A 21,229-nucleotide genomic window follows, 5' to 3' on the forward strand; every position below is an offset into this window, starting at 1 on the left:
CTGAACCTCCGAATGGTCCCGAACCCTAAATACACTGCTTGGCATAGGGTCAAACACTACACAATTTCCTGCAGGTCAGTGAACTAATTAAGTATTAAAGTGCACGACGAGGCCAATACTTTTTCGAATTCTCAGAAAAAACCCAGGAGAAAAAACACTGATCTTGGATTTTCAGCCCCCACATCTACAAGTATGTGGGCTGATTAATTGGACTAAATCTCAGCAAGTTCTTTAGTTTCTTCCTGGGTTAAATTTTCACGGGGGGGTGGTCCTCATCCCTTATGGCTAAACAGGACAGCTCCTTCAGAGGGTTGTTAAGTAAAATGGTAATGAACAGTGGGCTTTTTTTCTCTCTTGTGTAATTGTGTAATATAATGAAGGGAAAGATCTATACTGGCCAACACATCTTCCAGAAAGATTCTCCATGTACGTCTGCGACTTTGGTATGTCTAGACTAACCAGCCGGTAATTTCAGCAAGAACTAAGACGGATCATAATGTAAACGTCCCTTTAATTAATGACACCTTATCTCCTTGCCTAGAAGAAGACAGAGATGGAAGGAAGGACAATGGAGGGAGAGAATTAAGAACAAGGTGGTGGAGAACAGATATTAGGAGAATATGAGGAAAAAAAAAAGGACAGAAATTAAGGGAAACAGAGGGCACCGAGTGATGAAGTCAGTCAAAAGAATGTGTAAAAGAAGCTGGGAAAGAAAAAGAATAAAGAAAAACACCTCAGATAAAAGACTCCAAAAGACTCCTCTGAATTTGGAGGGATGGGGATTCACACATGTCAAATCTAAGTCCTTGATTATTTTTGCTTCAAAAGATATTTTTCCACAGACTTATTTTTGTCTTCTGCCACCACTAGGCTGTGATCCAATTCCAGTGGAGTATCTGCGGTGGGGAGATCCTGAACCTATTGCCGCTGTGGTCTTCGCTTGCCTCGGGCTTATGGCCACATTCTTTGTCACTGCAGTTTTCATCAGGTAACACATTCCTCATCTTTATCCTATTATGTGAACCAATGCAATCATCAGTTAATTGTCAGTCCCTAAGGTGTAGCCATATACAGTTGTCATCACGGGGTTATCCACCAGTACTGAACAGCACAAGAAAGACATGGTTTTTGTCTTTCCGGGTTGTTTTAAGTATATCAGTGAAACAAAAATATGAGGGAATTAAATAGTAGAGTGATTAGTCTGTGTAGTTTTATCAGTACCAGCAGAGTTTGAGCCCTAATGGGCAAATGTTAGGTTTATCATTTTTAAGAGATACATACTTAGACTATGAATCAGGTAATTTAACAATATGAGATTTATTTAGACCAAACAAATGTATAAATATACAGATATTAGTAATAAAACCTTAATATTTATCAAACTGTCACCTGAGGTAAGAGCGTGGATGTATGGAGGATGAAATACATGTATTATGTAATGTTCTACATCATAATTTTATGTTTATAACAGCTTTGAAGAACATGCTATGTCATTATATACAGTATGTGTAGGTGAAATACCCTATAGACGATGACTGAGTGTAGTGATGCATGAAAAACAATGAAAATTTGATGGTTGAGTGTTGATACAGATCAGTATAAGGCATAGCTGTCATTCCATACTTCAATACCAACTTCACTAAGTAACAAGACAATGACCTGAAATATACGTCCAAGCTTTTTGAGGGTTTTTTAGAGACAAAACAGTCAGCTAGAGCGTTAACTCTCATGGAATGAGCTGCACTGTCACTTGACCTAAATCCTATTGAACTACTCTGGCATGAACTGGATCACAAGGTCAGAAAAAGGAAGACGATTGGCAAGTTTTCCAAGAGACATGACAGTATTTCAGCTGAAGGTTTGGCAAAACTGACTGCCCTGATGCCAGTTGGAGTATAAAACTGTTAGGGATAAAGGAGGATTTTTTGATCATAATAAAGTTTAACTGTTTGTCTGTACATTTGTTTGATCAAAATAAATCTTCACACTGTGATACTACCTAGATTGTTGAAAAATTATCAAAATAAAAACAGATTTTTTTATCCAAACTTGGAACTGGGAAAAAATACCTAAAATAATTAGTTTGATGTTCAGTTCCAGATTTATGGATTAATTTGCTGAACAGCAGGTCAGCTAGAAGGAGGTAGCTGGGAACCTGCAGCCTGACTTTCAGTTTTTATAATTGTATTTATTTATTTAGTGTTTTTATTTTACAATAGGAGGGCTAGTGCAATTTATTGTGAAGTATTTTTTATTGTTGCTGTGATTGTTATTGTTACTTGGTTGTTATTTATTTTTCAATATTGGGCAGAGAGAGAGCCAGGGCACATTGTGTTTCATTGCCATGGTACTTGTACCTGAACGCACATGACAAACAAACTTGAAACTTGAAACTAATTTTGTATCATGTACTTTTTTATCTTGCAACTTATTATTAATGAATATATTTATCAATGTCCAAAAACTCCTAAAAGTGTTAAAAGATTAATTTTGTTTTTGAATATTTCTTGCATCAATGATCATCCTATAGCTCACTTGTTTCTGCCCATGACTGTTTCTGGGTACAGGTTCCGGGACACTCCGGTGGTGAAATCTTCAAGTCGGGAGCTGTGTTACATAATATTAGCAGGAATCTGTTTGGGCTATCTGTGCACCTTCAGCCTCATAGCCAAACCCCATGTTATCCACTGCTACCTCCAAAGACTGGGTATAGGCTTGTCACCTGCCATGAGCTACTCTGCGCTAGTTACAAAGGTAAGGTTTGAAATAAAAGTAAGGAGGGGGTATAGATTTTGTGCGCTGCTGTCATGAGTTGGGTGTTGTAGTGGTTAATAGCAGTATGTAGATAAAATTGTACAGGGAAAACAATAGCTGGGTAGAAACAAATCTGTCTTAATCTGAGAACAAGGAGCAGACTGTAGTGCACCGAGACAGTATTATTCTATTAAATCCTTAATGGTTAAGGTGCCCTAGGACTTTACAGCCCTTGTCTCCTGGGGTTATGAGGCAGCAGGGAGGTAGAAATGTAGGATAAGACGGTACTGGAAAATTCTTCTCTCCTATCAGATTCAGGTCATAGTAGTAAATTCTCATGAACAATAACTTTCAGTGTTTGTCACAGCAGCACAGTCCCAGAAAGCTGAAGACCACAATATGAAAAGCATACTCAGTGTACATTTTAATAACAGAGGTGTTTACGATCCAACCCTAGACAAACAGAATTGCACGGATCCTGGCAGGCAGCAAGAAGAAGATCTGTACTAAAAAGCCGCGTTTCATGTCTGCCTGCGCTCAGCTCATCATTGCCTTCCTGCTCATACTGCTCCAGCTGGGCATCATCGTCGCTCTGTTCCTCATGGAGCCACCAGAGGTAAGCTGTGTGCGAGTCTGAGCCTGTCTGTGTGAGTCAGTGGGAAGGTGGGTTGTTGACAGACAGATTACAGAGGCAACGAAAGACACACAAAGGCAAACAATCTGTGTCCTGGCATTGACGGCATGACATTTTTTTCTCAAAAATTAAAAAAAATACATTGTGTGTTTCTAAGTATATGAAGTTGCAGTGCTTGAAAGAGTAAAAATTCACCATATTGGAATTCATGTGGTTTAAGAGGACACAAGACCTCTATATCTGACTCTTTACACGTGTTTTCAGGCTGTAAAATCTATGCTGAATTTCAGATTTTGTTTAATCATAGGTGTTTTCAGACTCGTAGACGGTTTAAATCCATGATAGATAAGAGTAGTTACCAGTTGCTGATCAGATTCCGTCAGATTCTACCGCTCTATCCAGGGTCATGAAGTTGAAGCTTGGGAAAATCGCTTCACTTTTTAATAACAGTATGAAACAGCATCAGGTCATCTATATTTATGTTTGAGTCTTTTGATTTGGAATGAGAGAACAGAGCTGCAGAGGGTAGGTGTGTATTCTCAAATTCTGGTGTTTCTCCTCTGATTTAACCTCCTGCATCTTTAAATATTCAGAAAGAGTGTGGTAGTGTCTTGAAGAGATGTTTTATCCACCTCCAAAGATTCTTAAGCCTTTAGATGTTACTCTGGCTCTATGTTGGTTTTTTTAGTTTGTGTTTTTTTCCTTAACCTCACTTGGCGTTCTTTGTTGTGCTTTTGGAGTCATCTCAGTTGAGTACCAAATGAGTTGCAAACACTCTGTATAACTACAGACTGAGTATCCAAAGTGTTTCACAGAACTTTTGAACCTTTTTAAGTTTTATGTAAATGTACAATCATATCATATTTTAATGCAACTCTAGTGGTGTTGTCTTCATTAAAACAGTATCATTTTAACTGAGCAGAACAACTCTTAGAAGCTGAAATGATCGACAATAAGTTTCTTTAGTTATACTGGATGAGCTTTTAATCTTAATGTTGTCACTTAATGTTTGACTGTTTTTGTTGTTTGCAACGATAATATCCAATTGACTTGAACACACAAAAAGTTTAACTTGCAAAACGTAACTTAAGATTACATTACATGTTTCCTCCTCTGTCTCCACAGGTGATCCATGACTACCCAAGCATCCGCCAGGTCAACCTCATCTGCAACACCACTAACCTGGGTGTGGTTGCTCCGTTGGGATACAATGGCCTGCTCATCCTCAGCTGTACCTTCTATGCCTTCAAGGTAGGCAGATTCACTAATCACAGTCTTGGCAACAGTAAAGAAAAGCATGCACCACATGAAAAGTGACCCTTTGGTTAATGACAAAACACCAGTTAATTTTCATTATATTCTCATTTTAGTGAGGCCATTTTAGCTATTTTAGTTTGCATGATTATCTAAAAAAAAGGCTGTTGTTCTACATGTTATTACAAAAAGGACAGAAATGTCTAAATGGCCACTTAAATAACAATATTCATATTTATGATCAGCTATAACATTATGACCACTGACAGGAGAAGTGCAACTAATATTGACTATTTCACTGGGTTGGATTTATTAGACAGCAAATGAACATTTAGTCCTTTAAGCTGATGTGTTGGAAGCGACAAAATGATCAACATAACTAAGGAACTGAGTGACTTTGCCAGGTCCATATTGTAACAGTGATGACTGGGTCAGAGCATCTCCACATCTGCAGGTCTTGTTGGGTGTTCCTGGTCTGCAGTAGTTAGTGTCAACCAAAAATGGACTAAGGAAGGACATCCTTATCTCAGGACCATTGATCATCTGTGGGAGGTGTTGAACAAATTGATTTGATTTGTCTATTATTGTTATGAAACGGATAATTTAATTTGTTTTTGATATGTGTATTATTGTCATGAAATGGATAGAGTTTATTTTTGTTTGTGATATGAGTATTATTACTGCTACGAAAGGGACAGAGTTTATTTTGATGTGAAATGCTGTTGCAAAATGGACAGAGTCTATCCTTGATATGTATAGCATTTTTGTGTTTTGTGCTCAGTCAGAATTTAGTCTGATATGTGTAGGACTTTTAAGTTACTTATGGGATCTGACATAGGAATTTAGGGGTAGGTATAAGGATGGGGTAAGGGGGCGGGAAATTATAAGATAAACTTCATCCTGCTCGTTTTCGAATATTTTCCTTTCTTTTTATATAAATCTTTTTGTGGTTTGGTTTTAATGTTATATTCGAAATAACTAAACAAACAAAACAAAAAAGTCTAATCCATGGAGGTCCACCTCTCTACTTCCATGACTTCAGGGATCTGCTGATAATATCTCGGTCCAGATGCCACAGTACACCTTCAGAGGTCTGGTTGAGTCTAGGCCTCAGGTCAGAGCTGGTTTTGTGAGAAAAGGGGAACCTATACAATATTAGACAGGTGATAATAATGTTCTGATCCCATAGCTCCTCAATTAGTTGAAATCTGATTGTTGTTCTTTTGTTGTTCTTTTCTTCCTTGGTAGGTACTAAACATTTTACACCACGAATGAATAATAAGATCTGGAGATGATCTGACCCAGTGATTTAACCACCACATCATCTGCCTTTGTCGAAGTTACTCTTGTACATTTTGTTGTTTCTAACACATCAACTTTGAGGGCTAAATAAGATAATCCAAATGAATATCACTTTGCCTGTCATTGGTCATAATGTTACGGCTGATCTGTGTATAGAATCTAAACATTTTACAGCAGGTGAGATCTGCTCATGTGAATTGACGATGGATGGTTCCTAAAATAAAGTATGTTCATGTATAGAAAGAGACCTAACAATCCCCAGGTTTAGCAGATATTCTACGATTAGCTCCTAAATATGACAAAAACCATATGTAGAGAAAACTGAGTGAACCATTATTTGTCTTTGGAGCTTTACACCTGTTTAATAGCAGTAAATTAAACTGTATTGCCCCTGACACATTTTAAAGTCAGTGTTTGATATCAGTGGCCTGCAGTTGTTCATTTTCTGCAGAGTGTGAAAGTAGAATTACAGAGAGACAAAAGTTAACATTCACCTCACGCAAATAAATTGACTGTGAACAGTAGAGCAAAACGAATAACGCAGGACAAACTAATATAATGTGCTGTAGGGTCACAATCCCATGTTTTACCTAATTAACGTCAACATACTGGTGAGGTCAGCGTCCTTATTATAATGTAACAAATGCTTTGGGTTAACGGTGTGTAGCAGTGCTTTCTCTGGGTCTGTAAAGATGTGTGATCAAAAGCTGGAATTGTCTTCTTTTGTTTTGCATTTTTCATTGTAGGCAATGTCAAGTGCTGATCCTTAACTCTTTCATTTTCTCTCTGTTTCTCTTTCCAAGACCCGCAACGTCCCAGCTAATTTTAATGAGGCTAAATACATTGCCTTTACCATGTACACCACCTGTATTATCTGGTTGGCATTTGTACCCATCTACTTCGGCTCCAACTACAAAATTATCACCATGTGCTTCAGTGTCAGCCTCAGTGCCACCGTGGCTCTGTGCTGCATGTTTGTACCCAAGGTGAGGCTGAAGTTTCTTATCTTTGTCTTCTATATCCTTAAATATGAAGCTGAATACACTATCTTTTCAGACTGTACAGTTGTTATTCTACATCAGGACTCCACAAACACACTGTGACACACAGTAGCTACAGCCCTAACCATGAGGGAAGGGCTATGTTTGGTAGGTTTTATAGGATAGATGATATCTGAGTAAGAGAAATGACATTTATTTTTCTATATCAGGACACCTGTTGAGTATGTAAGTGTATTTTTATAGCACTTGTTACTGTTACTGTTCCCGCAGATAGACACATGAGCAGAGGTGTTTTCCTTCACTGTGTCTTTCAGTGTGTGAATATTGACTGTGGTGCATGAGAGGGCATGAACACAAACTGATTAGATTGATAACACTACTTTAAAATGTTTTAGAAATGATCTGTTTAAGAGGTAAAACATGCTAAATTGTATTCTCTGATCAGATGAATTGAAGTCTTATTACATATTGACATAGGTTTATATAGGCTAATCTAACAGAGTTATACATTTTATGTTAGAATCAATCTGAAAAGTGACTGTATTGTAATTTGCAGACAGTGAGTACATTTACATGCACACTTATGTTCAGTTTTCTTCCTACAATTCTAGAAAAGACAATATTCCCAGCGAGCTATTACATGCCCACTTAAAATTAATATTCACATAAATTTCCTCTTTACATGCAGCCATATACAGTACAGGCCAAAAGTTTGGACACACCTTCTCATTCTTCGCATTTTCTTTATTTTCATGACTATTTACATTGTAGATTCTCACTGAAGGCATCAAAACTATGAATGAACACATGTGGGATTATGTACTTAACAAAAAAGTGTGAAATAACTGAAAACATATCTTATATTCTAGTTTCTTCAAAGTAGCCACCCTTAGCTCTGATGACTGCCTTGCACACCCTTGGCATTCTCTTGATGAGCATCAAGAGGTAGTCACCTGAAATGGTTTTCACTTCATAGCTGTGCCTTGTCAGGGTTACTTAGTGGAATTTCTTGCCTTATTGATGGGGTTGGGACCATCAGTTGTGTTGTGCAGAAGTCAGGTTGATGCACAGCTGACAGCCCTATTGGACAACTGTTAGAATGCATATTATGGCGAGAACCAATCAATAAGTAAAGACAAACGAGTGGCCATCATTACTTTAAGAAATGAAGGTCAGTCAGTCTAGAAAATTTCAAAAACTTTGAATGTGTCCCCAAGTGCAGTCGCAAAAACCATCAAGCGCTCCAACGAAACTGGCTCACATGAGGACCGCCCCAGGAAAGGAAGACCAAGAGTCACCTATGATGCTGAGATAAGTTCATCTGAGGTCCACCAGCCTCAGAAATCGCAAATTAAACAGCAGCTCAGATTAGAGACCAGATGAATGCCACACAGAGCTCTAGCACAGACACATCTCTACAACAACTGTTAAGAGGAGACTGCGTGAATCAGCCTTCCATGGTCAAATAGCTGCTAGGAAACCACTGCTCAGGAGAAGGCCAACAAACAGAAGAGATTTATTTGGGCCAAGAAACCCAAGGAATGGACATTAGACCAGTGGAAAATCTGTGCTTTGGTCTGATGGTCCAAATTTGAGATCTTTGGATCCAACCGCCGTGTCTTTGTGCGATGCAGAAAGGTGAACGGATGGATGCTACATGCCTGGTTTCCCACCGTGAAGCATGGAGGGGGAGGTGTGATGGTGTGGGGGTGCTTTGCTGGTGACGCTGTTGGGGATTTATTCAAGATTGAAGGCACCTGAATCAGCATGGCTACCACAGCATCCTGAAGTGACATGCCATTCCATCGCGTTTGCGTTTAGTTGGACCATCATTTATGTTTCCACAGGACCAGTGACCCCAAACACACCTCCAGGCTGTGTGAGGGATATTTGACCAAGAAGGAGAGTGATGGAGTTGCTGCGCCAGATGACCTGGCCCCCACAGTCACCGGACCTGAACCCAATCGAGATGGTTTGGGGTGGCTGGACCGCAGAGTGGAAAGGCAAAAGGGCCAACAAGTGCTAAGCATCTCTGGGAACTTCTTCAAGACTGTTAGGAAACCATTTCAGGTGACTACCTCTTGAAGCTCATCAAAGAGATGCCAAGAGTGTGCAAACAGTCACAGAGCTAAGGGTGGCTACTTTGAAGAACTAGAATATAGAGAATGTTTTCAGTTATTTCACACTTTTTTGTTAAGTACATAATTCCACATGTGTTCATTCATAGTTTTGATGCCTTCAGTGAGAATCTACAATGTAAATAGTCATGAAAATAAAGAAAATGCAAAGAATGAGAAGGTGTGTCCAAACTTTTGGCCTGTACTGTATATCACCTTGAAAATAATAATAATGATGAAAATAAAGTTTTTCATTGGTTTCAGATATTCATTGTACACACTCTGCCTCCCTCTTTTCTTCCTTCAAACAAGATCTGGAAAAACTGGCTTTCTGATATTTGCTTATATCTGTAAATCTGCTAATATCCTTTGTGATAATGTTAACAGTGTATGTTTTTCTCCTTTTCTTTGGATCCTTGTCTATGAGAGAAGATCTTGTCTTTACTCCAGCTGAATATAAACAGGGACTGTGTGTTGCTAATGTGACTTATTTTTCCAAATGCATCAGATACACACAGTACCCAAAGAACTCTCATAAGACCAGAGTAGCATTGGCTGCATGAGTCTGAAAATGCTTCATTCTGGAAAAAGGCCTAATTTGGAACATCCAGTTTTTCTTTTTCTTTCTTTGTGACTCAGATTTTTCACTACTTTTGTTCTGGAAACATTTTGCTTATAAACCAGAGTATTCTAATTGTGAATCAACACTGACAGTTAAACCAGTTTGAAATATCTTTAGTTTTTTTTCACTTAAGTAGATATAATCGACACAGAAAAATGAATAGAAAAACTTATTGTACTCTATTGAATGTTCTTATTAAGGCTTCTCACTCTTAAGTGTTGTGTATCAAAAGACAGTTTGGAACCGACATTTGTGTTGATTCTGATGTAATGGTTTTGACAGAAACTAATTTCATTTCAGGTGTACATCATTCTGGCCAAACCGGAGCGTAATGTGCGCAGTGCCTTTACCACTAGTACGGTGGTGCGCATGCACGTGGGCGATGGTAAATCATCTTCAGCTGCCAGCCGTTCTTCTAGTCTGGTTAATCTGTGGAAACGCAGAGGCTCAACTGGAGAGACACTCAGGTATGTCTGTGTGTGTGTGTGTGTGTGTGTGTGTGTGTGCTCTAGAGGCTGGTTTCCAGGTTAATGCCAGGTTACCCCTCAGTTACAGACCAAGGCACCATTTCTGTAATGGGCCAACTCCGAGACTATTTATGGCGAGAAGTGTGTGTGTGTGTGTGTGTGTGTGTGTGCGTGCGTGCGTGTGCGCGCGTGCGTGTGTGTGTTAGTGAAGCTCTCTGAGAGATTGATTCTCTGGACTCCCCTGAGTATGCTTGACTGTTCTTCTGACCCTAACATGAACTGAGACAATTGCCTAATGGAGACATGGCAAAGAAGGTGGAGGAGAGACAGGAATGAAGTGAGGAAAGGAGGGAAAATAACAGAAATATAAATACACAGAGAAAATTTGATGGAGGCGATGGACATATAGATGAGGTACAGAAGTGATGGAAAAGAAAGAGAAGAAAAGGCTGAAGGAGCAGTGTGAAAAGGATAGACGTACCGCTAATAGCTTTCACACCCGGCTTAAGGCCATCCACAAGTCATCTATGGTGACAAGAACCCGATCAAAGGACACAAAGGGATTGATGCACGGCCACTTGCCCAGGATGAAATGGGAGGAAAAAGACAGGAACACATTTTCGTTTGTCAGCAGGTTACTCCAGCTCACCCCGCTTGGCAAGCAAGATTTCAATCATGCTCTTATGTGAAATGTCAGGAGAGTTTCCATCGTGGTTTCTTTTATTCCTCTTTCCCCCTCTACATCTCTTTTGGTCCTATCTTCCTTTGTGGGTGGTAGTAATTGGCAGGGCTGTCTATCTCCTCAGTGCAGGGCTGGAAGCTGTTGCCTTTGAGATGCTGTCATTGTGAAGTCTTGAACAGATGCAGACAGACATGAAACCCACAGACCAGGGGGAAAAAAAGTAGAAATATTTAAAAGAAAGAAATATTTGAATGATGCTTCAGCTAGGTCTTTGAACTACTCAAGAGTGCTTTGTTTATTTTCAGTAGACATTAAAATCAGCAGAAGTGAATATGTAAGAAATGCTTGATCATGCGCCAGAAGCAGGTTTGGCTTGGTCATACCTCCTGTGTTAGAGACTCCTCATATGAATTCAGAAGAATAGATCCAACTTGCAGTGTATAAATGGGTGCATCTATTCTATGTGAGTGTGTGGACGTGGAGTATTCCAATTCCAGCTAAAGCTGGTTTTAAAAAAAAAATAGGACCAAAAGCTTTGGGAAATGTATCCAGATGCCATTTATTATCACCCAGTTCTGTGTATTTATTATATTACAGAAATAGCCCATGTTTTGGTCATATTCCAATCAGATCTGTAAAAAAATTCAAATTCCAACTTGATATCATTGATACTTACTGATTTATTGGATCAATCCACTTCCTATCTCTTGTAATGGGAAAATTTTTCAAAGTTGCACCAAATCCAGAATCAGATCCGGATGGAAATAATTTACCTTGTGTTGACATCATCATAAAGAAGCTGTATACCAAGTTTGAAGTCAATCAGAACTGTGGTTTCAGAGAAGATGATGATTGAAATTTTGTCCCCATAAGAGCCCATGTTAAATTTTCTGTAAGTTCCCGGATCCAGAAGAAGATCCCGATCAGCATGTGGCCATTATGTTTTGGTCATCTCCCCATCAGGGCTGGACTGTAGAAATTTCCACTTGATATCATTTATATTTACTGAGTTATTGCATCGATCCACTTCCTATCTCTTATAAATGGGGAAATTTTTCAAAGTCACACCAAATCCAGAATCAGATCCGGATCCAAATAATTTCACTAACATTTGTTGACATCATCATAAAGAAGCTGTATACCAAGTTTGAAGTCAATCGGAATTGTAGTTTCAGAGAAAAAGACAGTTGAAAGTTTTGTAACGGACAACAGACAATGACAGACGACGTCAGACAATGACTCCGCCAGATGCCGCATGACGACAATAGCTTATGGCCTATCGGCCGGTAAGCTAATAATAAAAAGCCTTAACTTTGTGGTGAAAGCTACAGAACTCTAATGTCTGTGTATTTTCATGGAGACTTGAGCTCTTTTCACCCCCAGACATGGTGGTGTGAGGTTTAATCAGACGTTCCACTATAGATTAATCACACTAATTAACCTGACAAAAGGATGAGAGGAAGAAAAGGGGGGTGTGGGTGATGGTACAGGGGACGGAGCGCTGTGACTGATATGCAGTACAGAAATACAGGGGGGAAAAATGAAAGGAGAGACGCTGACAAAGAGGAACGAAGAACATACTGTTGAATAAAAATAGAAAAGAAAATGATTAGCGATGATATTACTCAGTGTGTGAAGTCCACTTGGTTTACGGTTGGTTAATTTGAGACAGCTTGTATCAAATAATTAGCATCACTTTTCTGAAAATACGGACTGGAGTGAATACACAACAGACCCCGGTTATGTGATGTTTTTCATTGTGCTTTAGTTACAGCGATGTTTCTGTTTTTCTACTCATCCAAACACGCTTTACAGTATTTTGAGCATGATGCCAATTTACTAATGAGCTTTTGCTTCATAAAATATGTCTTATTCTCACTATGCAAAATTAGTTTTTAGTATGTAAAACAAATTTAATTAACATACCTTATCCTTACAAAATGATGTTGCTCTGTAATAATGTGCATAGCAGTGTGACATTTATTGGGAAAACTGCTGTAAATGTACAGTTACAGAGGCTCATTTAATGCAGCGCAAACGCATCTTTTAATCAGTTCTTTTATATCTTTTTAATGTTTCTTATTCTCCGGTGTTTCATCAGAGGGAGCCCTCCATGCCGGGGGGCGGCTGTGGACTCCGGGGGCTGTGGCGCCTTCTCTCACTGGGGTCCGCTCCTTTCTGGTGGGTGGGGGTCCCAGCTGGCCCTCTCCCACTAGTTGGGATGCGGGGCTGTGTTGCTGGTGCCTGGTCGCCGGGGTCGGCGGCTGCCTCCTGGTGCAGATGGCTCCCTGAGACAGCGCCTCCTAAATTGATCTTTTACTTTTACATTTTTGTTCTGGTCTACCCGTGCTCAGTCAGTCCTCTTAAGTATGTGTGAGCTTGTGGGTTTGCATGTATATGTGTGTGTCTGAGTGGGTGGGTGTGGGTGGGGGGCGGTACTGATTTTTAAACTGATATGTAAAGCACTTTGTGCTACAGTTTTTAATGTATGAAAAGTGCTATATAAATAAAGATTATTATTATTATTATCTAAAACAATACAGTTCACTCCTGTTACACACAAAGCAGAATGAAATAAAACCCTCTACAGAAAATACAAATATAGTTCTTTCCTTTGTCTAGAAGTCTTTGCTCAACATATACAACTACAGTATATACTATTATAAACTCTTGAGACCCAGCAATGCATTTTTGTCCTCTGTAGGGGACAAGAGTTTCACAGCTTTATTTAACCCATAAAGACCCAAACATTCAGCACTGACCAAAACCATCGACTGATATAAACTGTTAAAACCTGTTAATCCACTAATTCTATCAATACATGTAAATAACTGGTGTAAAATGTAGTTTGTCATCTTATCATGGTCATCAGATATGACCCATTTGGACGTTCAGAGGCTCCGTAGTGAGTGGAAACACCGTCATCTTCTACAACATTGATTCACCAATAAAACCCATTGAGTTTGATCAATGACAGTGGATGGAGACGCTTGTTTATTTTCAGTTAATGATATGTTTTATGGAAAAAGTAACTTTTTCTTCAGTTTTCTTGGTTCCTGTAGTAATAACCTTCGACTTTAATATGAGCTTTAATGAACATCTGCATGATCAGTAAGTTAAATATAGGAAAATACATGATTTTCAGAAAAAAAAACACAAAGTAAATAGTGATAAATCACTTGAGAAAGGTTAAATATAGATAGAAATTCATGTGGGAACTGCCACAAAAGTAGCACTGGGTCTTTATGGGTCAAAAAAAAAACAAAAACGCTTTTTAGTGCAAAGGACAGTCCATAAAAAAAGTAATTTAAAGAATGTCTGAAAAAACTGTGGCATTATGCTATTTTAAATTAAGACAATTATTTGATAAAAAAACTTTTAATTTCTTTGGTCTCAGGAGGATATACAACTTATAATTATATACAACTTATCGTATACAACCAAATGACAATTTACTGCTACGAAAGAGGCTGACTAATTGATTGTGAATCTTCTACCACTTCTGTCAAATCTTCTCCTTCTGTCTTTCCTCTAGTTCCAATGGGAAGTCAGTGTCTTGGGCGCAGACAGAGCGCAGCAGTTCTCGTGGCAACCACCTGTGGCAACGGCTGTCCTTCCATATCAAGAAAAAGGAGAATAATCAAACCGCCGTCATCAAGCCCTTCTCAAAAACCTCTGAGGAGCGCTACTGCGGGGGGAGTAACCTGCCCCCACATGTCCCTCTGCCCTCCCTCCCGTCCATGTCCTCCCTGCCCTCTCATCCTGACACCGCTACCGACAAGACGCTGTATGAGCTGTCAGAAGCAGAGGAGCGCTACTCGATCACGTACCGGCCGCAGACACCTTCGCCGATCAGCACTGTCAGCCAGAGGCTAGGCGCAGGTTTGGGGGAGGAGCCTCAGATGAATGTGTTGCCAACGTATCCGGGCAGCACCTGCAGCGGCGGCAGCGGCAGCAGCTGCGGTCCACCCAGCAGTGGCTCTGTTGTCACCGGTAGTGATGGTCGCTTGGTTACGGTGGACGACCACCCCGGAGGAGCCCAGAGTTCACTGATGGATCAGATCAGCTGCGTGGTGAACCGCTTCACGGCCAACATCACGGAGCTCAACAGCATGATGCTCTCCCCCTCTCCGACGCACACACACAAACACACACCCCCCTCCCCTCACCCTGCTGACCCGTATCTGTTACCCCGTGAGATCCACATGCCCCCCACCCTCACCACCTACGCTGATGTCCAGCCCCTTCCACCTGTAGAGTCCAGCCTGGTGGGTCGGGGAGGCTGCCCCGTTCACTCTATCCCTCATCCTCATTCCCCGTACCCCCTAACACCTCCCCACCCCCACCCCCACCCCCAGACCTCCCCCTCCCTCTCGCCGATGAGAGGGGGCCGGGTCAGCTGCCTCACCGACTCCCCGCTCAGGAGGGAGGAGATGGAAGAGGAGCTTATTGCTTTGACTCCCCCGTCGCCCTTCCGTGACTCTCTGGCATCCAGCAGTGGCTCACCTGTCTCGGAGACAGGTCTGTGTCTCCCCCCGGTCCCCTCCCACCCTCCCCCGTCTCCCCCCTCACCCAGGTACAGCAGACTGACGCTCAGAAACTACAGCCAGAGCTCCTCCTCACTGTGAGGCACGAGAGTGGCGAGTGAAGAAAACGCAGAAGTGAAGAGACGTGGAGTGGACACGGCTCAATATTAGAAGCAAATGGATGGACTGAAACCCCAGTCGTCCAGGAGTTACAGAGGGCTGGTTTGTGGGACACCAAACAAGTTTTTGTGTTTACATGTTTGCAGTGAAATGCAGGTGTAAGAACTGTGCTCACGTCATATTTACTTAGTGCTGTCTCTGACGAGTGAGAGGTGGCAAAGCTGAGGTGGCCACTCCTCTCAGTGGATTGGCGTCTGCAAGGCTGGAAATCAGTCTCAAAGGCCTGCAGGTGTGACTTGGGTTCGGGTAGTGGCCTTAAGGTAACATGGCTATCAACTAATTAGAGATTGTTAGTGTGTGTGTGTGTGTGTGTGTGTGAGTGAGAGCTTATGACTACATGAAAGAAAAGGGACTAGAATAGGTAAGATTTCTAAAGCCTGTGTACATGTAGAGGCTTTCAAGGGCACATATACAGTAGATTTGCTCACACACACACTCACACACCAACATGTCTGAGCACACCCAAACATATACAATGTAAGGGAAAAACACTGTAAATAAATGAGAGGTAATGGATTTTTCTTAAGTGAAAAATTCCAACATGCTTCTGACAAAAGTGCATTGTGCTAACATACCAGAAAGTATGTTACTCTGAAGAACTTTACCATAAAAAACATCTTTTCTTTCATTCCGCTCTTCTTCTTTTCCTTCAGCATTGCTTTCTTTTCCTCAGTCCCTCTTTCTCTTGCTGCTTTCTTTTATCCTGTGACTACATTTTGTTTTTGTTTGTTTTTTTTTTTCAGATGTTTGAATGTATATTTTCTACATGATTCCAGAAGCAGTTGGGACCAAACCTTTTGTACCTCTCTGTCTGTGACTGGAGAAAGAGGGAGAGGAGGAATTGACAAGACCTGGCCCTGTTTCGCTACAACATCTTAGTCTTTAAGTCTCATTCGTGTTGATTATTAGCAGAAATCTGACCTCAGAGCTTATTGTTAGTGTGTGACATTCAACAGAGCATTATGTGGGGCTTAGCTTGATCCCACTCATGACATTATCCCCATTCAACGTGTCAGCAGGACACAAGTGCCTGATCAAAGACAGTGCTTTGAATGGAATTAATTGGAATCACAACCATCTTTTATGTTGATGTGCAGATAAATTCATGGTTGGAGGGCTCCTCTGTCCCCAAGCTGCTTGGGTCTGTCGTGTGACACACAGGTGCTTTTTACGGTACATTAGTGTTGGGCTCACAGGATCCTCTCGGCGGAGCATTAAGACTGTCAATTCACATCATTTGGCCAGACCCAAAGCCGTATGCATGTACAGAGAGACTTCATCTGTGTCTCAGTTCATGTTCTTCCAAAGTAACACTTGACATTTTTAGCGCAGAAATAGCAACACTGGAAATTAAACCAAAACACAGGACACTTCTTGGTCCTAAGCGGTAGAAGGGGAGGAACCATCACACTTGTGAAAACGACAACTGAAGAACTTCCACCATCTGTCCTAAGTGTTATTGCCGCTAATTTAGTTAATCATGACAAGTTGTTGGCATAGATGGTGGTTTAATTTCCTCCTTGTGCGAAACAAGGGACACAAACTGCAAGAAAACGTAAAATCATGTTCAGACCAAAAAAAAAAAAAAAAATTGAAATGAATGTTTTTGGAGGGTAAAGTGTTGCAGATGATGCTGCTGCTGCTCCATCTGGTTGCAATTCACCATTAAAAAGAAGGATGTTGCAGTCATCATCTCAATTTCCAGGATGTGCACAACAGCTGTACTGAATTTGAGACGACACAATACATGCACAATACAATAAAATCATATTTTATGCATGGAAGTATCTGAAATGAGACACAGTGTAGGTCTCATTTATGATCAGACTCTCCTAACATAAGCATGAAGGTCAAATTTAGCTGAAAAATTTACAACCATAAATGTCTGAGCTGGTAAAGGCTGCTAGTTCCTCTTGTTTTAAAAGGAATATTGTGTTGTATTTATATGTGCCAACACTTGAACAGAATTTTGGAGCACCCGGAGCAGTGCTGGGATGTAAAATGTGCCGATGAATGCATTCAACAAGATGCTTTTGAGAAATGGGGCCTTGGCTTTGTGTCAGCTCTCTCCACAGAGGAAAACACTCAGCAAAGTAAAGAAAAAAAACAAGAAAATCTAAGTCAGAAGTTTGGGATACACAACACAAACATATTTTAAGGCATTTATGCGTATGCTTCAGTATACGTGACTACATTACAGTTAATTGGACTGTTGATATCACAGCAGTAGTCAGTGCTTCAAAATGTTACCTGTATATTATCGTTCATGATCTCCACATTTTCAGCGGCATAAGCATTTGTCTGCTGTGACAGCTGACCAGTGCAGGTGTAATCCATCATCTGACTTTTCCTCACAGGTGTAGTATTTTTGTTCTACAGTAGCCAGCAAGAACAAACTCAGACAAAGTGATTCTGTAAATAATAAGGGCATGCCAAGACAGTTTATGTTTCAGATGAAAGTTTCTTTACTTACATATCAGCAAAGGAGAAAAAAAAGAAAAAAAGTTCTTCAAGAGATGTTTTGAACTACATTATAACATCATACAGTATCAATATGTGTTACGACTACTGAAACTGTGTTACTACTCTGAACGTGTGAGTGACCATTCCTTATCAAATGTCTTGTAACTCGACAATATAATAATACTTAATATGAATATGATTATTGTGCCAAAGGGGTTAGGGAGGGACTAGCCTAGCGTGTGGGTCAATAAGTGGTTTCATACAAAAAAAGAAAAAAGTGTAAATGTAAAACTGTTTTTATTGTTTTGGATATTTTCTATATAAATATTCCATATTTTCCAGTGTAAAAGCAATATTATCCATATGTAAAAGGTGCACATTTGAGGGGTTTCTTAAAGTATGAACAATGTGTTAGACTGTCGTTCTTTTCCATTCTTCTGTAAACTCTAGTGGACAATTCGAGGAGGATTTGGAGTAGATAAGTTGATTTGTTTCTCTGTTTATTTTATCTAAATCTATATTTATCGAAAGGGACATTATTTAACAATTTGTAAGAAGAAAGATGTTGCGATTTTCTATTTTTGCGGTGTTACGCTCTGACTTGCATCCCTGGTTCTGTCTCTGATTTCAATCCACGATGACGTAGCTATAGTTTAAGATTGCTGAAGAGAACTGAAGTGCGCGCAGGACGTCGTCTTGTACTTTCGCTGTTTTGTAAAGTGCACTGGTTAATTACAGTTCAGTCCTGGTCTGGTGTCCTCGCCAACAGCTACAAAGGAGTACACCTCTTCTTGGGTAGTAAATCAAATAACGAAAGTAGATGCACACAGGCAACATTAAAAATAAGCAGATGCACATTTTACTTGATGATTGGGATAAATTACACACTGAGAAACAAAAGAAACACTGCTGTGCATAATTGGGAATGTAATTTGTCGTCGTCTGCGCATCATTACTTCTTTGTGTCTACTTATGGAGAAGTGGGCCCTGACCTGTTGTCAAATAACTAACCAGTGCTTTGTTAAGCTCTTGTTGGGGCGGAGCTGGTATATCTGCTGCTGTCACTAACTGTGTTTATAATGTGCTGCTGAGAGAGTAACAGGGAGCTTGCTTCAGCACTTCAGCAGCGTGTTATCAGCCCCCTGGGTGAGGCTCGACAGTTGTGTGCTGCCTCTGCAGAAATAGATGGAATCAGCGCTTACATCTACTGCTTTCTTATCCTCTTTAAGGGCTCAGGTCTCTGACATTGTCTTATATTGGAAACATACATGACCAATAATAAATAGACATTACAATCTGAAAGTTTCTAAAAGTATAGTGGGGTTATTTTATTTTGCAGGAAGTGCCAAGTAGAGAGTCATAGAGTCGTCTGTGTGTGTGTGTGTGTGTATATATATATATATATATATATATATATATATATATATATATAATCGTCGGCTTCCTGATAAAACCTGCTAAGTGGCATTTTTGGTTAGGAATAAAAACCTGCTATCTCCCCTATTATAGCGTCAAATTTCAGTCTCCTGTGAAAGTTGTTTACATTCCATCATAAGTACCAACATTAAAGGAACAGATATTTTTTTGTCATATTTCACAGTTTCCTGTTATATAAACAGTTTTTTGTTTGTCCTGTAAAATTTGCCAAAAGTCACATAGCAGGTTTTATCAGGAAAACGACGATATATATATATATATATATATATATATATATATATATATATATATATACATACATACACACACACACACACACACACACACACACACACACACACACATATAATGCAAGTATTATGGGCTATGAAAAGTGGACTGACTTGCAAACTCACTGAACCACAGGAAGTGGAGAATGAATCTGTCATCTCTGTATCATTTTGACAAAATAAGACTTCAGGCCTTCTTGCATTCAATTCCGATCTCTTTGTGCGTCAGGGGGATTATATACAAGGTGAACCCAGCCCTGTATGGAAATGAAAGAAGTCAAGCTACAGTGAGCGTGCAAACAGGACATTTTGCTGATAGACAGTGAGTCATTGGCACTGATAATGCAGCTCCACATCTGAGCCCCACCTCAAGGATCACAGAATGCTACCACTCCTATTAACCTGGGCTGATCTCTGCTATATTGTAGCCAAAACATGATGATGATGAGTAAAATCTTATACTTGCCAGGAAGATGATCTCCTACTCTACCGAAAATGCTGTTGGCTTACTTATCTTTATAAATGCACTCTAAAAAATTGAATTCATAATCCCTGCACTCAAAAATACTTCTAATCCAAACATGCACAGCTGCTGATCGTAGAAAACAGACCTAAGGTCATTTATTTTATTATTTTATAATCAAAATATGAAGATTTTAACCAGAGGCACTTCCTGCCACTCAGTCCTAAAACTCCAAATATCGTCATCAGGCTGTTTTTCTCCACTGTTATTTATAACTTTTAAAGACAGTCAGGGTGCAGTACGATGCAGGCTGTTTTGGATGGATTGCATAATTGGACGTGTGGGCAGACTGGTGGCGTAATCATGAGGGAGATTCTTCTTCATTTTTAGGGCTTTACTGATGATTTGCTGAAGAGTACTTTAATAAACGACAACCAGCTCCTGCTGCTTCCAGCAGTCGTCCACAGTGAAAACAGGGAAACCTCCCTGAAGAATCAATAGAGACATCAGAAACCTTCCTAAGACTGAGCTGCTGCAGCCTTTCTCTCTGCTCTGCCTGATAATTTTTTAATTTTAATTTTAATGCTGAAAACAGAACTATGTTTACTGTGTAAACACCGTATTCTCTGTCAGGACAGGATGGGAAAGCTCTGTCAGCTCACTCCTGCACATGTATGTGGAATAAGATGTCACAAGAAAAACTAGTCACAAGCTTTCAGTGAAGCTGGTAATTCACACATGCACCAGGTAACAACCAGAGTGCAGTTCCAAACTACACTTACAGAGTTGACTAATAAAGTGTATTTCGCATGTCTCTTCACATACTTGTCACCCAAAGAATGAGCACTGATGAGGATAAATCTCACATGTTGCTCTGGAAAAATTGGCAGATTTTTAGTGTAGTCTAAAGGATCCAACAGAATCATAAAACGATTTGAAGTTTATACTAAATATATTTACACTCAGAGAATTTTAAGTGGTTAGCGTTTCAATGTCCTGAATACTGAATATCTCTGCAGTTGTTGGGTGAATCTGCTCTTGCTGCAGCTCGTTTAGTG

The 21,229-nt window shown here is 40.0% G+C and overlaps 1 protein-coding gene across 1 annotated transcript in view; it reads left to right on the forward strand.

Moving 5' to 3' along the window:
- grm5b (glutamate receptor, metabotropic 5b) overlaps positions 1–18,035 on the forward strand; it is an 87,068-nt gene extending 69,033 nt beyond the window's left edge. Inside the window, exons 12-18 of the mRNA XM_030151972.1 lie at positions 871–988; positions 2,568–2,754; positions 3,212–3,370; positions 4,514–4,639; positions 6,748–6,930; positions 9,985–10,151; positions 14,369–18,035. Coding sequence (XP_030007832.1) covers positions 871–988; positions 2,568–2,754; positions 3,212–3,370; positions 4,514–4,639; positions 6,748–6,930; positions 9,985–10,151; positions 14,369–15,461 — 2,033 coding nt within the window. The 3' untranslated portion in view covers positions 15,462–18,035. The remainder of the gene's footprint in view (positions 1–870; positions 989–2,567; positions 2,755–3,211; positions 3,371–4,513; positions 4,640–6,747; positions 6,931–9,984; positions 10,152–14,368) is intronic.
- The last annotated feature ends 3,194 nt before the right edge of the window (positions 18,036–21,229 follow it).

The sequence above is a fragment of the Sphaeramia orbicularis genome, chromosome 13 (assembly GCF_902148855.1).
Source record: "Sphaeramia orbicularis chromosome 13, fSphaOr1.1, whole genome shotgun sequence".
Classification (NCBI taxonomy): domain Eukaryota; kingdom Metazoa; phylum Chordata; class Actinopteri; order Kurtiformes; family Apogonidae; genus Sphaeramia; species Sphaeramia orbicularis.